Consider the following 19,252-nt stretch of genomic DNA (forward strand, 5'->3'; position numbering starts at 1 on the left):
AATATTACCTATTTCTGAATTAAAAATGTTTTTATAATATTATCCTCAAGTAGTTGTACAAAGTGGTTTCGACTCTGTATGCTAACTTAAGAGTACAATGCCTCTTGACTCTGTATGCTAATTTAAGAGTACAATGCCTCTTGATCAAGGTCACTTTTCTCCTCTTTCTACCCAACCCCACTCATCCCTTCAAGTTACCTAGTTCCATTTTCATATATGTACATGGAATATTATGACTGTATTAGCCCCCTCTTTCTCTCTCCATTTGTATGTATCAACTTTCCTTGAATCCTACCTTCCTCAGACAGAGTACACAGAGGAATTTTGTTTTGTTGTTTTGGTGCCAAGCCTAGGGCTTGAATTCAGGGCTAGGCACTGTCCCTGAGCTTCTTTTTCTCAAGGCTAGCACTCCACAACTTGAGCCACAGCTCCACTTCTGGCTTTTATCTTTTGCTTAATCAAAGATGAATCTAATGGATGTTTCTGCCTGGGCTAGCTGGAACCTTGATCATCAGATCTCAGCCTCCTGAGTAGCTAGGATTATAGGTGTGAGCCACCCGTGCCCAGCTATTGATGAATTTCTATAGCATACTTAATGTAGTCTTAGTACTACTAACACTGCTTGTTAGTATGAGGCCACAATACGAAAAGCAAGTTTATTTAAAAAGAAAAAAAGTAAGTAAATATTAAGCAAATAACTGTACTGATGTTCACAGACATAGCAAAAGCATAAGAAATTGACATGTTGATGACCACAATGTATGCGTGAAGTCCCTAGGCCAAAACCCCCTACCAATACAGAGAACTCCTTCACCCCACTCCAATTGTACTAATGGAATGGCTAAATCCATCTCTTTTGATTAAGATTACCTGAAAATGAGTTTCTCATGTCCTAAGGTAGTGGAAAAGGGCAGACAAAAACAGAGATGCCTTGATTCTTATGATCAAGATCAGGAAGGTGAAAAAAAAGACACATGGAATACAATTTTAATGCTAATCAGTCAGCCAAAATGTCTCAGAAAGGTCTCGTTTGGTAGAGTGCCCTTTCAGATCAAGGGAGCTTACAATAAACTACATACTTCCTCCTATACGTAATAAACACCTATCTAAAAATTATGTTTGAACTAATAAGCAACTATTTGTAAGGTCCGCTCCTGGATGGCCAGCAGACTCCACCCTCCTCGCAGCAAAGTCTCCACCCAGTACCTGCGTTACCTAGGCAACTGGGATACCTGGAAGAGGTCACATCTGCATCCGCTGAGGTCACATCTGAATTTGATGTGGCCACACCTTTCCCCGCCCATACCCTACATAAGGCCTAACCCAGGCCCAGACGCTCTTGCTCTTGCTCTTGCTCTTGCTCTTGCTCTTGCTGCTCTTTTCTTGCTCTCTCTGTTCTATTCTAGCTCACTCTCTGTTCTTTTCTTGCTCTCTCTCTTTCCCAGCCACGTGGAGTGCCAACCTTGCCTGGTCCCAGCAGGTCTACCCCTTACCTGAATACCACGTGAGTGCTACTGTTCTTACCCCTCTCTCTGCTCTTTTCTCTCTCTTTCCTCTCTTCCCAGCTCTCTCTCATTCCCAGGCCTTTCCCAGCCACGTGGAGTGCCAACCTTGCCTGGTCTACTGAATAAACCTACCCCTTATCTGAATACCACGTGCGTGCTGGTGCTGTTCTAACTCGGCTACCTCTTTTTAAAAACCTAACACTATTCATGTTCTAATTGTATAAATATCACAAAATAATATTATCAGCAAATTTTTTCATGCAGGAATAAGGAAACTGTGAACTCTATACATGACACCTACCTTGGGCACAGTCTTCACATGGAAGAGAATATTTTGGAAGGAGTGTCCATCATTGACCTGTAAGACTGCAACATCAGATGTGCTCTCTGAGCCATCATGAGCATAGAGGAGAAGGCCTCTGGAGAGCTGCTCCAGTCGGAATTGATAGATAGGAGATGCAGGGGATGGAAATGTTTGGAGCAATTGGCCATGAAGTGGAGGTGTTAGCACTTCAATGATCACATCTTGTGGATTGTCATCATCCCGGATGTCAAGCAGTTGGGTGGTGATGGTTCCTTGCTCTCCTCTTTTAATGTGGAGAACCTCATTTCTGAGCACATAAGGAGCCTGTGGAGTTGAAGGGAGGGGGGGGGGGAGAAAGGTCATTTCACAAGGAAAGAGGAAGTCAGGAAAGAGGAACTTTATTAACGAGCTACAGAAACCCTGTTGCTCTGGTACAAACTGCCAACCTGTTCTATGGTCGACCACTTGTCAGAAATGTGGTCAGTCACATAGTCACAGTAATTGATGTCACTTCACTCTGGGTTCTAGAGGTTTCTGAAGCCACTTCAACATCATTTTCTTGAGCTGGCAGAGTAAGTAGATCTTGTATTAGAGCATCTGTCTAGAAAGTGTAACGCTCTGGGTCAATCCCCAGTAATGCCATTAAAAAAAAAACTACACTAAAAAGGAGCTCCTTGCTTCTGAATTTCTAAAGTCTGTCACATTTTGCTTTGTATTATATCCCCTTTGTCAAAAGTGTCAGAACACCCAACTAAACTGAACGCATCCAAGTAAGACTAACAAGTGGCATGGAAACGTTGGACCTGTGTTTGGGAGTTTATGAGCTTCACTCTAGTACTCAGTGTAACATGCTGACTTCTGTATTCTGCATTCATGCGATTTCTAGTCCCTCTCATTTTCTTCTTCAAGTTTCCTCATCTAAATCTCCATAGGGCTCTATCCTGACTCAACTTACAAAGCTTGATGAGACCACGGCCTGGGTGAATAAGGAACCACCTGGTTAACCTGTGTCAGTGATAATATAGAAAATTTAACATGCTTTCCTTGGGACTGTCAAGTTTACCTCCACAAATTAAGTAAGCAGATAAGTTCTTTCATAAAAAAATTGAAGTTAATGAACCACAACAGAATAAAACTCACACAGACACACAGAAAGTCAGGCCAGAAGCCAAAGAAAATATTATCTTAGTTTTTTTTTAAACACATTGTTTAAAGTTGAGCTATTCAGGACTTTTCTCAACACACTGCCTTCTTAAATCAAAATGACTTTCTATTAAAACTACCCAAGGGTCCTTTCCTGGCCTCCTGGAAATGACAATCACCATTAAAGGGATTTCTAAGTGATGCATCATTAGAGTAGCTACAGAGTAGGAAATTGGATAGTAACTACATCTCATAATTCCTGAATGAGAATTCTAACATGGGGGGAGGGAGAGGGGGGATGGGAAATCAATGGATCTTCATATTCTGAAGGAAGAAAAGTCAAAGGTGATGTTGAAATCTGTAAAGGGAAAATACCAAATTAATTTACATGAGAAAAGTCTCAGGAAGGCTCAGGATTATTTGTAAATGTCTCAGAAGTTTAAAGGGACAAAAACAAAGTAAAATTGCCTTCTAAAATTCCACTTTAACAAAGCTGAAAGTGATCAGATAAATACAATGAAGAAGTACATTTGTTATTCTCTCATCTGATTGTGAGAAAACAAATATTTCTCAGGGATCCATAGGAATTTATCATCTGAGATTAGAAAGTTGCATGTAAATATTTCTTAGATCTCCATATTAATCCAAATGAAAAGATCAAAACAATATATCTAAGTTTGATTACTAAGGAACATCTAGGGTAACAAAATATTAGTCTGGCCCAAATTTAGAATTGTATGTGTTAGCTTCAATTAAAACAAAAATTACACATTAATTTAGGATCACTTCCTCAATATTTGTAACTCTAAATAATCCCTAATGATATAGTGTCATTAACAGACATTGGGTTATTAATACACTTTGTCAGTCACTTAGGATCGTTTGTTATTACCCATGGTCTGTTTTGTTTTGGGAGCAAACATATTAAAATACTAATTAAACACAATAATCTAGTGTCTTCTTTGAAACATACTGAGATTTAGAGATTGAGGTAGTCTCTGTTCCCAGAGCAGTACTCCATCCTCTTGCCATTCACAATTTATGGACACCCATGGGTGAGCATGTCTGTGTGTATACCCATGGCTGTGTATGTGTGTGCACATGCTCTTACTTCCTTTGTATATTTCAGCTGTTTAATCCCCACAGCTAGTTCTAAGAAATTCTTCCATTGTATATATTCTGGACATAAAAGTATATAGGTTGAGCGAGTTCCAATGTTCATGCCTATAATTAAAGCTACTCAGGAGGCTGAGATTTGAGGATTGCAGTTCAAAGCCAGCCAGGGCAAGAAAATCTGTGAAACTCTTACTTCCAATTAACCACCAGAAAAGAAGCAGAACTGTTGCTCAAAGTGGTAGAGCACTAGCCTTAAGTGAAAGAGCTCAGGGACAGTGCCCAGGTCCTGAGTTCAAGCTCCACAATGACCACCACCAAAAACAAAAGAATAGAGCTTGACAGAGGGATAAGTATGAAGGATCATACCATTGACTTGAATCACTTCTACCTTGACTTCCTCAGATCTATGTTTTCCTGGTGACCACCCTAACATTTCATTTAAAAAGATCCCTTAATACCTGCATAATCCATTCCCCTGAATGAGAAATAGACAATCTCTGGACTTAATTACCTAAAAACAAGGAAAAGTCTTAAGAGCTTTAAATTGTTCTGCAGGACAAGTATCAGACTCTGAACAGTAAGTAAGATACTATATGGTGTTTAGTTTCTGAAGCTAGGTCTCTAGTTTGGGGTATTTATTAGCTATATCACCATACATTTATTAGCTATATCATCATAAACTATTTAACCTTCTCATGCTTGAGTTTCTTCATATAAAAATTGAAGATAATAATATTTCAGAAGAGTGGCATAAAGATCAACAGCAGGGTGGTTCATGTGAAACTCTGAGTACAAGAAATGCATTAAGAATTGGTACTGTGGATGGTGCTATTACCCAAAGGGCTAAAAAGAATTCCAGTAGTATTTCATGATAAATCAAAAACAAGATTGGTTTAGTGCAATTGTTTTGTCAAAAACTACAAGAAAGCGGTGACATGCTTGTGTGACTTAGGAGGCATGTGCAATTGTATTTGGCTTCACATTTTTATTACCTGTGTTGAGAATGCCTGTATGTTGATCAGCTGTGGCTCAGAGAAGAACTGCTGGTCACTTATTTTCAAGGAAAAATAACCTTTCCTATAGAAGGGAAGGAAGGAATGGGAAAATCAAATCATTACATGAGACTTTAGAAAGTCAAGGTTTAAAAATTTTAGAGTTCTCTGTATGTAAAAATTTGGATCCAACTACTATAATAATGTAATATTCACACTGTAGATTAAAAATTACCAAAGTAAACATAGTATGATCCATACTAGAGAGGTGCTAGTGACTCATGTCTATAATCCTAACTACTCAAGAGTGTAAGATCTGAAGCCATTTGAAGCCAGCCCAAGCAGGCAGGAAAGTCTATGAGAATCTTATCTCCAATAAACTACCAAAAAAAAAAAAAAATCCAGAAGTGGCTCAAGTGGTAGAGTTCCAGCCTTATAAATTTAAATTTATAATATAAATTAGTTGCCAGGCCAAGGCAGGTTAGTGATGTATAAGCTAATGATTAAATTGGAAAAAAAAAAAAAGCAATCTCTTATAATCTCTAACAGGTTCTTAACTATTCCCTCTTTTCAGTAAACCATCTCTGCACACCTTCTCAGTTCACACAAACAAGCCCCAATAACATTTGTAATATAGTATTATATGGCTATTTTCTCCCATCCCACCTCCAACTCTACAACATTCACAGTGAATGAAACTAGGAAAGTAAGCCTGATTCTGCCCTGGAAACTCAGGCAGTCTCACCATTGACTAAGAGACAATCAGAGATTGTCACATTAAAGAAAAGGACTAAGCTTGCCTGTCACAGAGATGAATGTAGCCCATGAATAGAAACATATGATAAGAGAAGGACTGAGTTCTGTTTCTCCTTCACAATTCTAGTTTCTGGACTTGCTATGGATTACAATTGCTCTAAGTATCTATGAGATAGAAAGCACTTCTGTAAATCTTACCACATCAGCTTAATCAAATTGTCTTCCATTACTTAAAACTACAGTCACAATTAATAATGGCATAAAGCTTTTGCTTGATTTCTGTAAATAGGGTTGACTTCCTATCAATGGGGTCATTCCAGCAGCTTCTGAGACTGTTAGGAAGAATCAATTGTCCACCTTCAAAGCCAAACTAACCATGGAGCTCACTTCTGGTTGGTAAAATGTGTGATATGCATTATGCAAGATTTTGAATGTTGGTCTACTACAAGGACCATTGTTTTAAAGATTCTTTAAAAAGTATTCTTCGAACTAAGTACCTGAAACCATGTGGGTGGATCTCAAAAGCATCATGGAAAATGGCAGAAATAAAGACTTCTATATTGTCTGGTTCCATTCACATGAGGTTTTAGAAAGATCAAAAGCAGATCCATGGCATTAAACCAGATCAGTGAATGCTAGGGGGAAGAAGGGAATAGCCATCCAAAGGAGATTTTGGCAGGGAGAGTAGTGAAACTTTTCTTTATCTTGCCTGCGCCTCTCATAGAAGAGAATACTTCAGAACAAGGAATTTCCCTGAATGCAAATAATAGCTCAATAAACCAGACTTTAAAAATATTATCTGTGTCTTCCTTCCATCTACTCCAACTTCCAGCCCCTTTTAGGCTCCATTTTAATGCTTTTCCTCTCCATTTCCACCTCCAAGATTCAATATAATACAACTGATAGAAACTACGGAATGAACCAAGAAGGGGAAAATGAGTTTGGGTAGCACTGAGGTCCTTAACAGCGCTTAGCATCCCAGCAGTACCAGCTTATCAACCTTTCTCTGACAACATTTACAGATTGGCTCACTCCACAGGAACATTCCAACCCCAAAGGAATCCTATCATAAAGAATTCCAATTGCAATCACAGGCAATGTTTTCATGGAAAACAAAACAAAACACAAACCTGTGTGGCAGATTGCTCCTTTTGTTTCTGCATCATTTAGAAAGAAATAATGTTATTTCTTCATAAGCTTCTACCAAACTCATTTTATTACTATTCTTGTTATTTTGTGTGCCTTTTAAACAAAGAAAACCTAGCATTAAAATGGGTCTCCCTCTTTATTAAAAATAAAGATACTACAATAATTACCTAAACTGCCACTTTTTGGTCCTGTTTAGGGGTAAAAACATAAGATTCTTTAAGAAAATGTGTGAGTAAGAAAATAAGCAAGAAAGAAGGTTAACTTTTTCTTATGGAATTTTTTGTTTTTCACTAGTGGTTCTGAGACAAATGACTGACTCTCTCTCTCTCTCTCTCTCTCTCTCTCTCTCTCTCTCTCTCTCTCTCTCTCTCTCTGTATGTATGTATGTGTGTTTGATGTAGATACTTAAAAACTATACTTGCAGCAATAACAAATACAGATGCAACAGGAATTTGAAGAGAGCTTTAGACACATGAGTCTTATACTTCATCTCTGTAGCAGGACATCTTTATGCAGTAATCTTTACTCTTTGAGAACAGACATCTGTATAGACTATTAGGGAGACAAATCATTGTGGCAAAAGATGTGAGTCTGAGGATTAGAGGGTGTTGGGGCAAGAGTACCAGCTCTGTATTTATAGTTTATGAGGTCTCAGGAAAGATGACACATATGCTCAAGGCCCTAGTTTCCTTATCTATAGCCTACAAACATGGCATGGCATGTAACGTACATAATACAGTGCCTGCTTCAGAGCTAGCACTCAGCAAGTGTTAGATGCTTCTGCTCCTAGAGCATAATCTTTTGAGACTCCTTGGCACCTCTGGGTCTGAATTACGAAATGAACTACCATCTACTTTTCTCACTACCTATCTCTCAGCCTTAACAAACGAGCAAACAAACAAACAAATAAATAAATGAAAAAGAAATCAAGTTTAGTATTGACTGCAGAAAATAATTCACTGTGTCCTTACCCTTATTGTCCTTATTCTTTCCCGGGTCACAATTCCCTGCTTACACACAGTTTATGGTGCATTATGTGCACTAACAAAGCAGAAGAAGGGGAAGGAAAATTGAAGAGGCTAATCTTCGGGGTCCATTCGCTGATTTTGGTTTAGTAGATTTACTCTGCTAAGCGTGTATAAACTGGGATGAGGAAGACAGCCAGAAATGTGTGCAGAATCACAGAGACGCTGGATCGGCCTTAGAAATCAACCACAATTAATCTCATAAAGTAGAGAATAGAAAGTTCACTGTGATTCTAAGTTGCCTTCCAACTCTGAAATTCTATGGACCACACGACATCTTGGAAAGCATGTGTCTTCCATCTTTCTCTGGCCCAACCCTACTGCACACAACTCTCCAGTGGAGGAAGCAGCTTTACCATCTGGCTGTACCCCAAGTTTTGTCTCTGCTGGGTCCCAAATCTAGGACATTATACTTGGAATTTTTCTCTCACATCAGAAAATTATCCATAATTATGTGATAAAATGAAAATGCCTCAAACAGAAGCACGCTCTCTAAGCAATTACAGGGAAATGATGACAGGCAGCTGAAAGTGTTTGTGGAGTATCGATCTTCCCCAGACGAGAGCGGATAGCTAGCTATTAAGAAAGAGCAGTCTGTGTGTGGCAGGTGGGGGAGAGGAAGAAATGTGAGAGAAGAAACAGGAGGAAACAACACTAGCTCACCTGAGTTTTTCTTTGCTATGTACAAACCGCACTTTCTTCTCATTCACATCTCTCCAGCTAAAATGGCCAGCCTTGTCCAGCTGAGTCTCTTTGCCGTTTCTTGAGAGCACCAGTTGACCATTGGTAGGAGTGCTCACCACATGGAACAAGAGATCTTCTACTCTGCCATCCTGGTGTTGGATGTTCAGGAGAGAAAAGTCCAGAGGCTTCATTGAACCAATTGCAAGGGTCAATGAACCATTCACGTGAAGACTGGGGGTGTGTATTTTGCCTAAAAACATATGAGTCCAAAGGTCAGGCTTGTCACATTCACGCATTAGTTCCTACTTATTTATTTCAGAGTAATAGTCTTATAATAATACTTCAGAGCCACATGGAGGAGACTCTGATTGGTTACATAATTTGAGCACCCTTCTAATCCAATGGCAGTCACCCTATGCAGTCTCTAGTGTTATTCCCATTCTATGGAAAAGTTAAACTGTAAAATTGTTAGAAGAAAACATAGGAAGCCAAGTGCAGTGGCTCAAACCTGTGATCTTAGCTACTTGGGAGGTAGAGATCAGGCAATTGAGATTTGAGGCCAGCCCAAGCCTAAGGGTTTGTGAGATTTTTCACATCAAGCATGGCTTGGTAACATGGCATGCACCTGTCATCCCCAGTGACATGAAGAAGTAGAAGTAGGAGGATTGCAACCCATGCTTGCCCAGACATAAAGTGAGAGCCTATCTTGAAAATAACTAGTGCTAAATGGGGGTTGAGCTATAACTCAAGTAAGTAGAGCTATAACTTCAGTGGTAGAGCCCTTGCCCCACAAGTGTGAGGCCCTGAGTTTGAACTCCAGTACTGTGCCCCCCAAAAAAGGATGAGTTGTGAGTAGATTATGAAAGTAAAAGAAATAGATTTGTGATTATGGTTATGTAAAATTTGTAGAATAGGAACATTCATAGAGACAGAGAGTAGATGAATAATAATTACCAAGGGCTTAAGTGAGAAGAAAATGAGTAGAGACTGCTAATGGATATGGAGTTGAAAAAAATGTTCTAAAATTACATGTTGTGATAGTTATACAACTTCTATCTCAATAATAAAGAATATAGTTATATAAGTATCTTCTAGGGCTTGGGCTCTACTGTCTGAGATTGTGACTTAGATGTTCCTCATTAATGTTCACTTCCCAGGTAATTCTAATGTGCTGGCAGTTTGGAGAACTGTCTCGTCACATCAGATCCACTAAGGGCAAGAACAAGAGGCAGGTGTCTGATGGTATTTCCTACAGGAGTATCTGTTAATCTACATTGAAATAGGATTATCAACAGGTCATAAAATTCATGTGATATAGAAACACTTTGTCTTAAGATTTCAGTCTTTATCCATGTGAAAACGTCTGATGACTGAAGTAGAATTTGCTACCATCCTTTTTTTCCTGCAAGGTATTTTGCTAAGGTTTTAACTGGTGGCAATGTTCCATTCACTACAACTAGGTCAGAAAAGACAGTGTAGGTATGTTAAGTTTCAGGGGGACAATTTCTACCATAAGATGACTTTGATGAAAGTGAAATTTATTTTTCACAAGTTGATGTATATTAGGTCTCAAGAGTAGTAAGCTGACTCCCAAGCACCTGTAATCTCCAGAAAGGTCCCAGTAAGTCAAAAATATATTTTGTCCTTTGAAAAAACTGTTAACATCTTTAAAGAAAAGAAAGACAGAGAGAGAATATGTGTTTTATGGTGTTAAAAGTACGTGGCATGTTATCAATGAACAGGACCCAAAAGCCAAGGGACACTTAACTGTAATGTAATTCCCTAGCTTATCAATTTTTATAACATTTAGGGTTCAAAATTAGGACTGATTTAAATTCACTTTTCTCTTTGCTATTTAATGTATGGTGGCCATTAAGTGGTGGGAGAGATTAGTGCCTTTGCTTTCATATGTTACCTTATTCATAATGGCTAATAGAATGGTTCAAACCCATCTACATAAGAACTTAATGGGCTACCTTCAGTCACTATTCACTGTTCATTTAAAGTTTCTCTCTACTATGTGTAAAAAAAGATGTAGCATTGCATCTTGGTCTAATTAGCTCTACAAATGTGCATGAATACAAATAAATACATTGTGTATGTGATTTTAAATAACCATAATATATGCAATTTTCCATAACATGGATGTAGTTCAAAAACATAGCAGAGTTTATGCCAAATTTCTTATCTGATAGGCATGATGTTTAAAAAGAACAGATCACTTCTTTTTTCCTTCCGAAGATCACAGAAGTTGAGTTTTCCTAATTTACCACGTTCTATCAACATTCCTTTGTTCTTTAATGGGGTAAAGAATGTCTGGCCTGCGAAATCATTTGGTACATGATGGGACAGACAGATACTTCTCATTGGCTCTTGGATGCTGGAGGCCAATCTCCCGATACCGTTTTGTATGGCCCGTGAATAACAATAGAAACATCTAAATGGCCCTTTGCAGAAAAAGTACCACCACCCTCCCTCACCCTGCACCACCCCCTCCCCACCACCACCATGCACCACGGATTTTACAGAATAGGAATGCAGTAGTAAATTATATTTTGAACCCAGCCTTTGTGTAGATAAATTACTGGTAATTTCAGCAGACCGTCAGAGGAGGGGCTCTTACCTATACATGTTTCATTAGATGAATGGGCAGAGAAGCCAGGAACACAGCTGGAAACACAGATGCCATTCTTCAGCAAGAATGCATGGTCACAGAGATGACAACGGTCCCTGTTACTGCACTGCAGGCACCCCCGAGGACAGGCTATCAAAAAGGGGACACTAAGTGAGGTACGACCAACACACAGACACTCAATAAGACCACTAGGGAAAGAAAGGGATTGCCACCAGAAAAGTTGATGCATAGTGAAAAATATCTTCCAACTGCAACATGAGAGTTCTGGCAATTTCCATGCATTACTATGGAGGCTGCTGAGCTGGACAGAGAGGTCCACTCCCCATTTTCAATGATGAGCTCTAGAAAGTATGTACATGGGTGGACTGTTTGAGATGTCAATTGTACATAGTTCTAAGAGAAAACATATATAGCAATTAAGAGCATATACTCTTTTCTGAGTACCATTCTTTCTCTACTACTTACCAGCTGTGACCTTGAGCAAGTTCTTTTAACAATCTGTGCTGCAAATAAGAATCGTTAATAGCAAAGGAGGAGGCAACAATGCTCAATAGGAAATGTACTCATTACCTTGCTCGTGTAACTGCAATCCCTCTGTACAGCATTTTTACAATAAAAAAAGTATAATAAAAAAGAATAGCAATAGCACCTAATACAAAAGTAGCCAGTAGCATTACATGTGTTATAATGTAAAGTGACAAACAAACAAGCCAGAAGGAAAAGAAAACAAAAACAGCAACAAAGAAGGAATAAAAGAAACCTCCTATTTCCATTTCCTGTAATTCATTTTGATAAACATTATTTTATATGACCAGATGCCCATAGCTATTGGGCCTTTGAGATCCTCTCCTAAGAATATCCTCTTTTGATCTCACTGTGTGAATACCTAGAGACTGTATAATTTATCATGTCCCAATGTATTTTATTCTTTACCATCCAGTGTGTTTACTTGTAGATTTATAGGTATTTCTAGATACCACATGTAACCTCTGTTTCTTTGGGTCTGGCTTACTTTGCTTAATATAAGTTTTTCCAAGTCTTTCCATTTCTTTACAAATGATACAAAATCATTCCTTCTGATGGATAAGTAGAATTGTGCCCGTGTATAGTAAATATTATTGCAGTAGTAATAGTGGTACATTGTGCATTTGTTTTTGGTACTGGGGATTGATTCCAGGGGTTCTCATCTATTGGCCAAGCATTCTGACACTTGAGCCATAACCTTGGTCCTTTGTTTTTATAGTAACACCTTGCTATTGACCTGAAACTTGAGATCTTCCTGCCTCTGTCTAAGTACCTGGGATTACAGGTGTGAAACATTATGCTTGGCAGTGGTAGTATTTTAAATACACAGGAAGATCATCTAGTTAAAGAATCCAAGAATTATTTCTTTAGGCTAATAACCTATCTATGAATTTCTTTAAGCTAATAACGAATCTATGAATTGATGGTATCTAACCTAATTTTTGCTTCTACTTAGTTTATTTATTTAGTGTGCTTCTATTTAGAAAGGCTGCATACTATAGGTTACAGGGCCCTAAAGTTGAATTGGAAATTGTGGGTTTATTATTTGATTGAGTGTTGCCTTAACACTGTCTCTTTTTTTCCATTGTAAAACAGGATTCATGGTGTCTGCGATGTTTCACCAAGACATTCTGAATAATAAGTGAAATAATGCAGATGGATAAAATTTGGAGAAACATATTGTGGTATACCTAGTTAATAGCATGATTATTAAATATCAGGTATTCTTTCAGAGAGGGGTGCATGGTACCAAGCTGTGATAGATATGATGAGAACAAATGTGGGATTTTCTTGGATGAATCAATAGATAAGGACATTAAGCCTCAACTTTAACTTTCATGCAATAGTAAAATCTCCATCATGTCTCACTTAATTATTCCCCAGAATCCTATTCTTCAAGGATTAATGTCAATATCAGGGTCACAGGTGATCTAGCCTACCCACAGAAAATTCTATGTCCATATCAAATGGTTGATCCACTCTTAATGGATACCTCATTGCAGTTCAATATAGCTTTACATTCCATAAAATACTTGCTTCATTTCCATAAAGACCTTTAGGGACAATATTGATTTGTGCAGGAGAATCATTGGGCTGCAGTCTTATACTCTATTTAACCAAGACTTGACACATGTGCATAGGAAACCATCAATTACTTAAGCCAAGCTCCTTGGGTTTTGATTCTGCTTCTAATTCAGTTGCTCCTGGCTACTTCAGAATCAGCAGACATGATTTACTGCTGTCTTTACTTCTTCCCAGAGTACTCAGCACAGACTCAAGTTACCTGTGCATTTGTGCTTTGCATGGTCTGCATAGTACCCCTTCCCACATTCCTGGACACACTGGGCTTCCAAGAGGAGAAACGGTCCTTCACAGTGGGTACATTCATGGAGACCTTGGCACTGGAGACAATGGTTGTCACAGTCTGAAAGACAAAAGCCAAGGTCAATAGGAATCTGTGGAGCTTTCCAAAGAAACTCTGGGATCTTGCAGAAAGGCAGCATCAGATGTTAAGAACCAGCGCGATCTGGTGTATTTCATAACACACTCTGTGAGGAGTCAGTGTGTCAGTTCATAGTCTGACAACTACTCTTAGTACTGGAGGACTGAGATTAATCATTCCACATTTATGAATCTCAAGTATTCCTCCTATAAAACAAGAGTGGAAATACTATCCATACCCCCTCCCTAGGGGAAGGTCAAATTAAATAATAAAAAAATACTGGAAAAATTCCAAAGTGATTGATAGGTATTAGTGATAGATTGATAGGTAATAGTTTATAGTAGTTGGTTGTTTTTAATGTCCATCTTTTCTCCCTTATCCAGTCAATTCATCTCTCATCAGTGCTATTATGCATACTCTCTGTGATTTTCAGAAGGAGTTTCAGGATCTGAGTATTTTTTGAGGTTAAATAGAGGCTAAAGAGAGTACTGAGCCAGAGAGAGGATATGACAAACAGAAGATTGAAGCAGTGCAATGGTTCAAAACTACAATCTTTTCATGTGTTCTAACACCTCAACACATAGATCTCCCCATTTAGAGAGTAAGATTACTGAAGTTTTAAGGAAATCTAAAAGAAAACACTATTTGATGGGGCCACATAACCTCAAGGTCATCATACTGACATCAGATTTCAGCATGTGACATAGTAGAGCATAGGAAAAAGAAGAAAATTGCCATGACAACAAGAAAGAAGGTAGAACTGGGTAGTTGTAACCACAAGGGAAACTCATCAGAGTCCTTTCTCAGAAATCCAAAGCCAGGGCTGGGTGAATACAGGGTGAGGCCTGACACTCTTTTTTTTTATTGGGGGGCGGGGGTCCGGTCGTGGGCCTGAACTCTGGGCCTGGGCGCTGTCCCTCAGCTCTTCACCTCAAGGCTAGCGCTCTACCATCTGAGCCACAGCACCACTTCCAGCTTTTTTTTCTGCTTATGTGGTGCTGAGGAATCGAACCCAGGGCCTCATGCATGCAAGGCAAGCGCTCTACCACTGAGCCGCCTTCCCAGCCCCTGACACTTACTCTTACAGAGGTCCGAGTCCTTATAGAAAGATGGTGAACACTGCTCCATACAAATGCCATCCTGGAGAACATAGCCATCCATGCACTGCAGACAGTCTGTTCTCAGAGGCCCACTACAAGCATTGCAACTCCAGTCACACTCTAGAAAGAAAGTCTGCATTAGATCACCTTCCTGCCTGTTCACCCTCAGTCCTAGCAAGTAATTTATATGGATGCTGTCTGCAGCTGCAAGAGGTAGTGTGAGGATAACATAAGCAATGTCAGAGATGTGAGCTGTGATGAGACCTCTGTTTGTAGTAGCCTGGATGCGTCTGTGAGGTTTAGTGTTTCCTAATTATGTCAGACACAGGCTTGAACAAGGAGCACTCCAAGCTTGTATGCAGCCTGCCTGTCAGCAGGCCTGCCAAAAAGCCAGATCCACTGGTGTTATTCCAAGGGCACCAGACTTCTTTATTCCTGTGCCCTGCCAAGACTTTATGCATAACTGATCAGAGGGAGTGGCTAACTCACCCTGTAATCTAACTGATTTTCTCCAAATGCTCACTGTTCAATAGGTAAAGAATGCCAGAGGTCCAATTAAAAACACATTTATTATCTCCACAAATAGACGTGGCAGGACTCCATCTCTCAAAAACTCAGACATTGCAACAGACAAAATTAGTGACATTAGACTTAAAGAAGAATGAAGAAACTGCCCCCAAAGCACCAGAAGACCTCATTTAGAGCAATAGAACGGATTAACTCCCATGTTCCTTTGTTCAACCAGCTCTTAAGGGATGCCTGGGGAGAATATATGAGAAATGTATATTCTGCCTTTAAGGAGCTGTAGGGGTCCCATTTTTTATAACACACATAATCCAGGGCATTGATAGTAATACAGATGATCAGACTTAACACCAGACTTAAGAGTCAGAGTATCAGGGGTTGGGGCCAAAAAACACTGTTGCCGCCTCATTATTGTTGTTATTGCAATAATCAGAGTTGTTGCTGGGGTTATTTTTAATGACTCAGAAAATTCAGATTTCAAAACTCATGCTTGAGAGACAATGTTCTAGCTGGTCCTTCACACCTAGAAAATGGGAGAAGATAGCACCACTAAGTTTGTGGCCTTGAAAGTAAGGCAAGTTGGTTTGGATTTGCTTATTTTTAATCTGCATTATCCTACATCTTCCTTAAACCTTTTGAGCCTGAGACAAGAACAGTACCCATTTTAGAAGGCCATTATAAAGTCTAAATGGAATAATGAAGGTAGGTAACAATTAGTTAGAGGTATGACTCAGGTGGTAAAGCATCTGCCTAGCAAGCACAAAGCCCTGGCAAATACAGTATTACATTAAAAAAAAGAATTAGCAAGGGATAGGTATGTAGAGCTCAGTAATAGAGCATATATTTGGCACATGTGAGAAGGGGCTCAATCTCCCAAATAAATAAATAAGCAAATAAAGAAATAAGCATACATAAATTAGCACAGTGTCTGGCATACACTAGCAGCTCAATAAATATGTAGGGTTTTTGTTTTCAGGCACTGGTGTTTGAACTGAAATCATGCTGCCTTCAAGTGAGGCAAATACTCTACCACTTGATGATCACACCAACCTAGTTTGGCTTTGAGCCACAATCCTCTTAATCTTTACCTTCCTTGTAGCTAAGATTATAGGTGTGAGCACTGTTTTGTTTTTGAGTCAGGATCTACTATGTAGTCTAGACCAGTTCTGAAATTCAGTATGTAGTCCAGGCTGACTTTGAATTCTGATCTTCCTGCCTCAGCTTCCAGAGTGCTGGGATAACAGGCATGAATGGTTTTTCTAGCTCTGAACAGTTTTTCTTAGAGAACACATTTCTACTTAGGTCTATCCCCATCTCACTTTACTACCAAGCTAGGAAAGTTGGAGAAACTTCTCATTAGTCAACTTTTCTCTTCCTGGATACAAAATATCTAAGCCTTAAAGTCACAGGTAAATGTGCACAGTAGTTGACTTGCTTCCAAGAAGGTTTATAAAGTTAATCTCACTTATTTATTGGTCTGAATCAGTCCCGAGGGAAAATGACTAAAACAGAGTTTGAAAACTGCCAGCCTAGTTATGAAACCATTTACAGCAGAGAGGATTTGTGATAATCTTGTTTTTCACCACAAACTGACAGCCTCTAGTTAGAAGGAAAAAATAGAAAAGCTTCTGCGGTCCTGAGCACAGCAGACCACCAAAGTTGACAAGCAAGTAGAATTTCTTGGAATGGAAAATAGGTGATTTTGCAGAGCCTTAAAACTTCCAAGTTTACTTGACAGATGTTTGACCTCCATATCTGAGCTCTAGCTTCTCTTCCAGAGCCAGATGGATAGAGGAGAATGTGCAGAGACAGGAATGAAGAAGGGAAAAGGGAAGGAATCAAGTTCTACATGTTCCCAACTGTTTTCCCCTTTCTAAGCACTGTCATTCAGAATGCCAACTAGTGGAGAACAAGGAAAAATGTACTTAATCTCTCTCTCTCTCTCTCTTAATTCAGGTACCAGGACTTGAACTCAGGACGTAAGAGTACCATTTGGATTTCTTGATTTCTTGCTCATAGTTGGCATTCTACCATTTGAGCCAAGCCTCCAGTTTGGCATTTTACTGGTTAATTGAAGATGAACACACGCAAACTTTTCTGCCAGGTGAGCTTTCAACCACAATCCTCCAGGTCTCAGCCTTCTGAGTAGCTAGGTGTGAGCCACTGGCACCCTGTTGGAACTTGTATTTTGACACTATCTCCTTAAAAATTCCTTGAGGGTAGGAACTATGTCATCACGGTCATTTGGGTATATTCAGCAGAGGTGAACAACTCAGACATAATTCCTAATCTCATTAAGCTTAGAGTCTACCAACCAAAGCTACAAAAGCAAGCACCCAAAGAGCCTAGAAAGGTCATAAAAATCTTTGAAGTAAGCCTTGTAGGTAGGGTAGAATAGAGAATGGTAAAGACTGGTAAACAGGATAGATCATGCTTCACTGAGCTGGCATGAGAGCTATACAGTTCAACTTCCTGTCTACAATGGCAATCCAAATCCAGTGTCACTTCTGATTATTGTTTTTCAAAAGAAAAAAAATCTTCTGATTTATTTATTGTCCATGATACTAACATATTACTGTCAGTGATTATAAAACATCAGAACATTAGATGGGCCAAACAAAAAGTTATCAGGGATAGGCAAAATACAACTCCATGCTTTCCAAGTTGCCACCAATGGCTGGCACATAGAAAGAAGATATTCAAAAATGCATTTTATCAGCTGGATTACAGGCTCATGCCTGTAATCCTTTCTACTTAGGAAGCTGAGATTGTAGTTTGAAGCACCTGGGCAGGAAAGTTCATGAGATTCTTAGCTCCAATAAATTACTCAAAAAAAGCCAAAGGAGCACTGTGGCTCAAATGGTAGAGTGCAGTTAGCACACTACAAAAGAGATTCGGGGACAATCCCCAGGTCCTGAGTTCAAGCCTCAGGGCCAGCAAAAACAAAAAACAATAACAAGTGCTTCAGAAATGAGTAAATAAATAAATCCATACATACATAAATCTATCATCAGAGCAAGTAAAAATGTTTGATGAAGGCGTTTCTCAAAGGCAGGGAACTGGGTGGGTAGAGTGAAAAATCTCTGAGGAAAAGAACCAAGAATGATGCACAAAGAGCTTTACCTCTGCAGGTGTTGGTGGAGACGTCGAGATAGTACTGTGGGGCACAGCTCTCATACTGGCAATCCCCGAAGAGCAGGACCTTGCTTGGGTCTCGGCAGGAGGTACAGCTGGCCTGTGAATCACAGCTTCTACAATGTGGGCTGCATGCTGAGCAGCAAGAAAAAGAAAATGCTCAGATGATTACAATGCAGACATGGAAGCCCTGATCAAACCTAGACAGACACTGTGCAAGAACAAAGCCCTACTCCACTGGCTCTGTTATTATAGCCACAGCCCTCCTCTGTGGTCAACAAAACAGACAATGTTAGGCTAATTTTCCAAAATAAATGAAAGGTAATCTTGTTTTTCTAAAGGTAAATAATAAATTCAAGGATGGATGTAAGTATAAGATACCCTGTGATGAAGCAACAAAATGTAGAGTTACTCTAAGACCAGTAGTCAAGTATTTTAGATAAATGTGTGTGCGTTTGTGTGTGTGTGTGTGTGTGTATGTGTGTGTGTGTGTGTGTGTGTATATGTGTGTGTGTGCATGCATGCATGCACACATGCACACAGGTAGTAGTACTTGAACTCAGGGTCTTAGTAATGCCCCTTATCTTTTTTGGTTAAGGCTAGTACTCTAGTACTTGAGCCACATTTCCATTTCTGACTTTTTGCTAGTTAACTCTAGGTAAGAGTCTTTCAGGGTTTCCTACCTAAGCTAGCTTCAAACAGCTTTCTGGGTACCT

The 19,252-nt window shown here is 39.3% G+C and overlaps 1 protein-coding gene across 2 annotated transcripts in view; it reads right to left on the bottom strand.

Annotated features, from left to right (window-relative positions):
• Nucleotides 1-19,252, bottom strand: part of Fras1 (Fraser extracellular matrix complex subunit 1) — a 442,940-nt gene that overhangs the window by 155,663 nt on the left and 268,025 nt on the right. For both annotated transcript variants that reach the window (XM_070012597.1, XM_070012596.1), the window contains exons 23-29: nucleotides 18,525-18,671; nucleotides 14,856-14,996; nucleotides 13,618-13,758; nucleotides 11,298-11,438; nucleotides 8,654-8,924; nucleotides 5,061-5,145; nucleotides 1,807-2,133 (exon numbers count right to left, since the gene is read on the bottom strand). In XM_070012597.1, coding sequence (XP_069868698.1) covers nucleotides 1,807-2,133; nucleotides 5,061-5,145; nucleotides 8,654-8,924; nucleotides 11,298-11,438; nucleotides 13,618-13,758; nucleotides 14,856-14,996; nucleotides 18,525-18,671 — 1,253 coding nt within the window. The remainder of the gene's footprint in view (nucleotides 1-1,806; nucleotides 2,134-5,060; nucleotides 5,146-8,653; nucleotides 8,925-11,297; nucleotides 11,439-13,617; nucleotides 13,759-14,855; nucleotides 14,997-18,524; nucleotides 18,672-19,252) is intronic.

Source organism: Dipodomys merriami, unplaced genomic scaffold (genome assembly GCF_024711535.1).
Source record: "Dipodomys merriami isolate MVZ:Mamm:240054 unplaced genomic scaffold, mDipMer1.0.p SCAF_9, whole genome shotgun sequence".
NCBI classification, from domain to species: Eukaryota; Metazoa; Chordata; class Mammalia; order Rodentia; family Heteromyidae; genus Dipodomys; species Dipodomys merriami.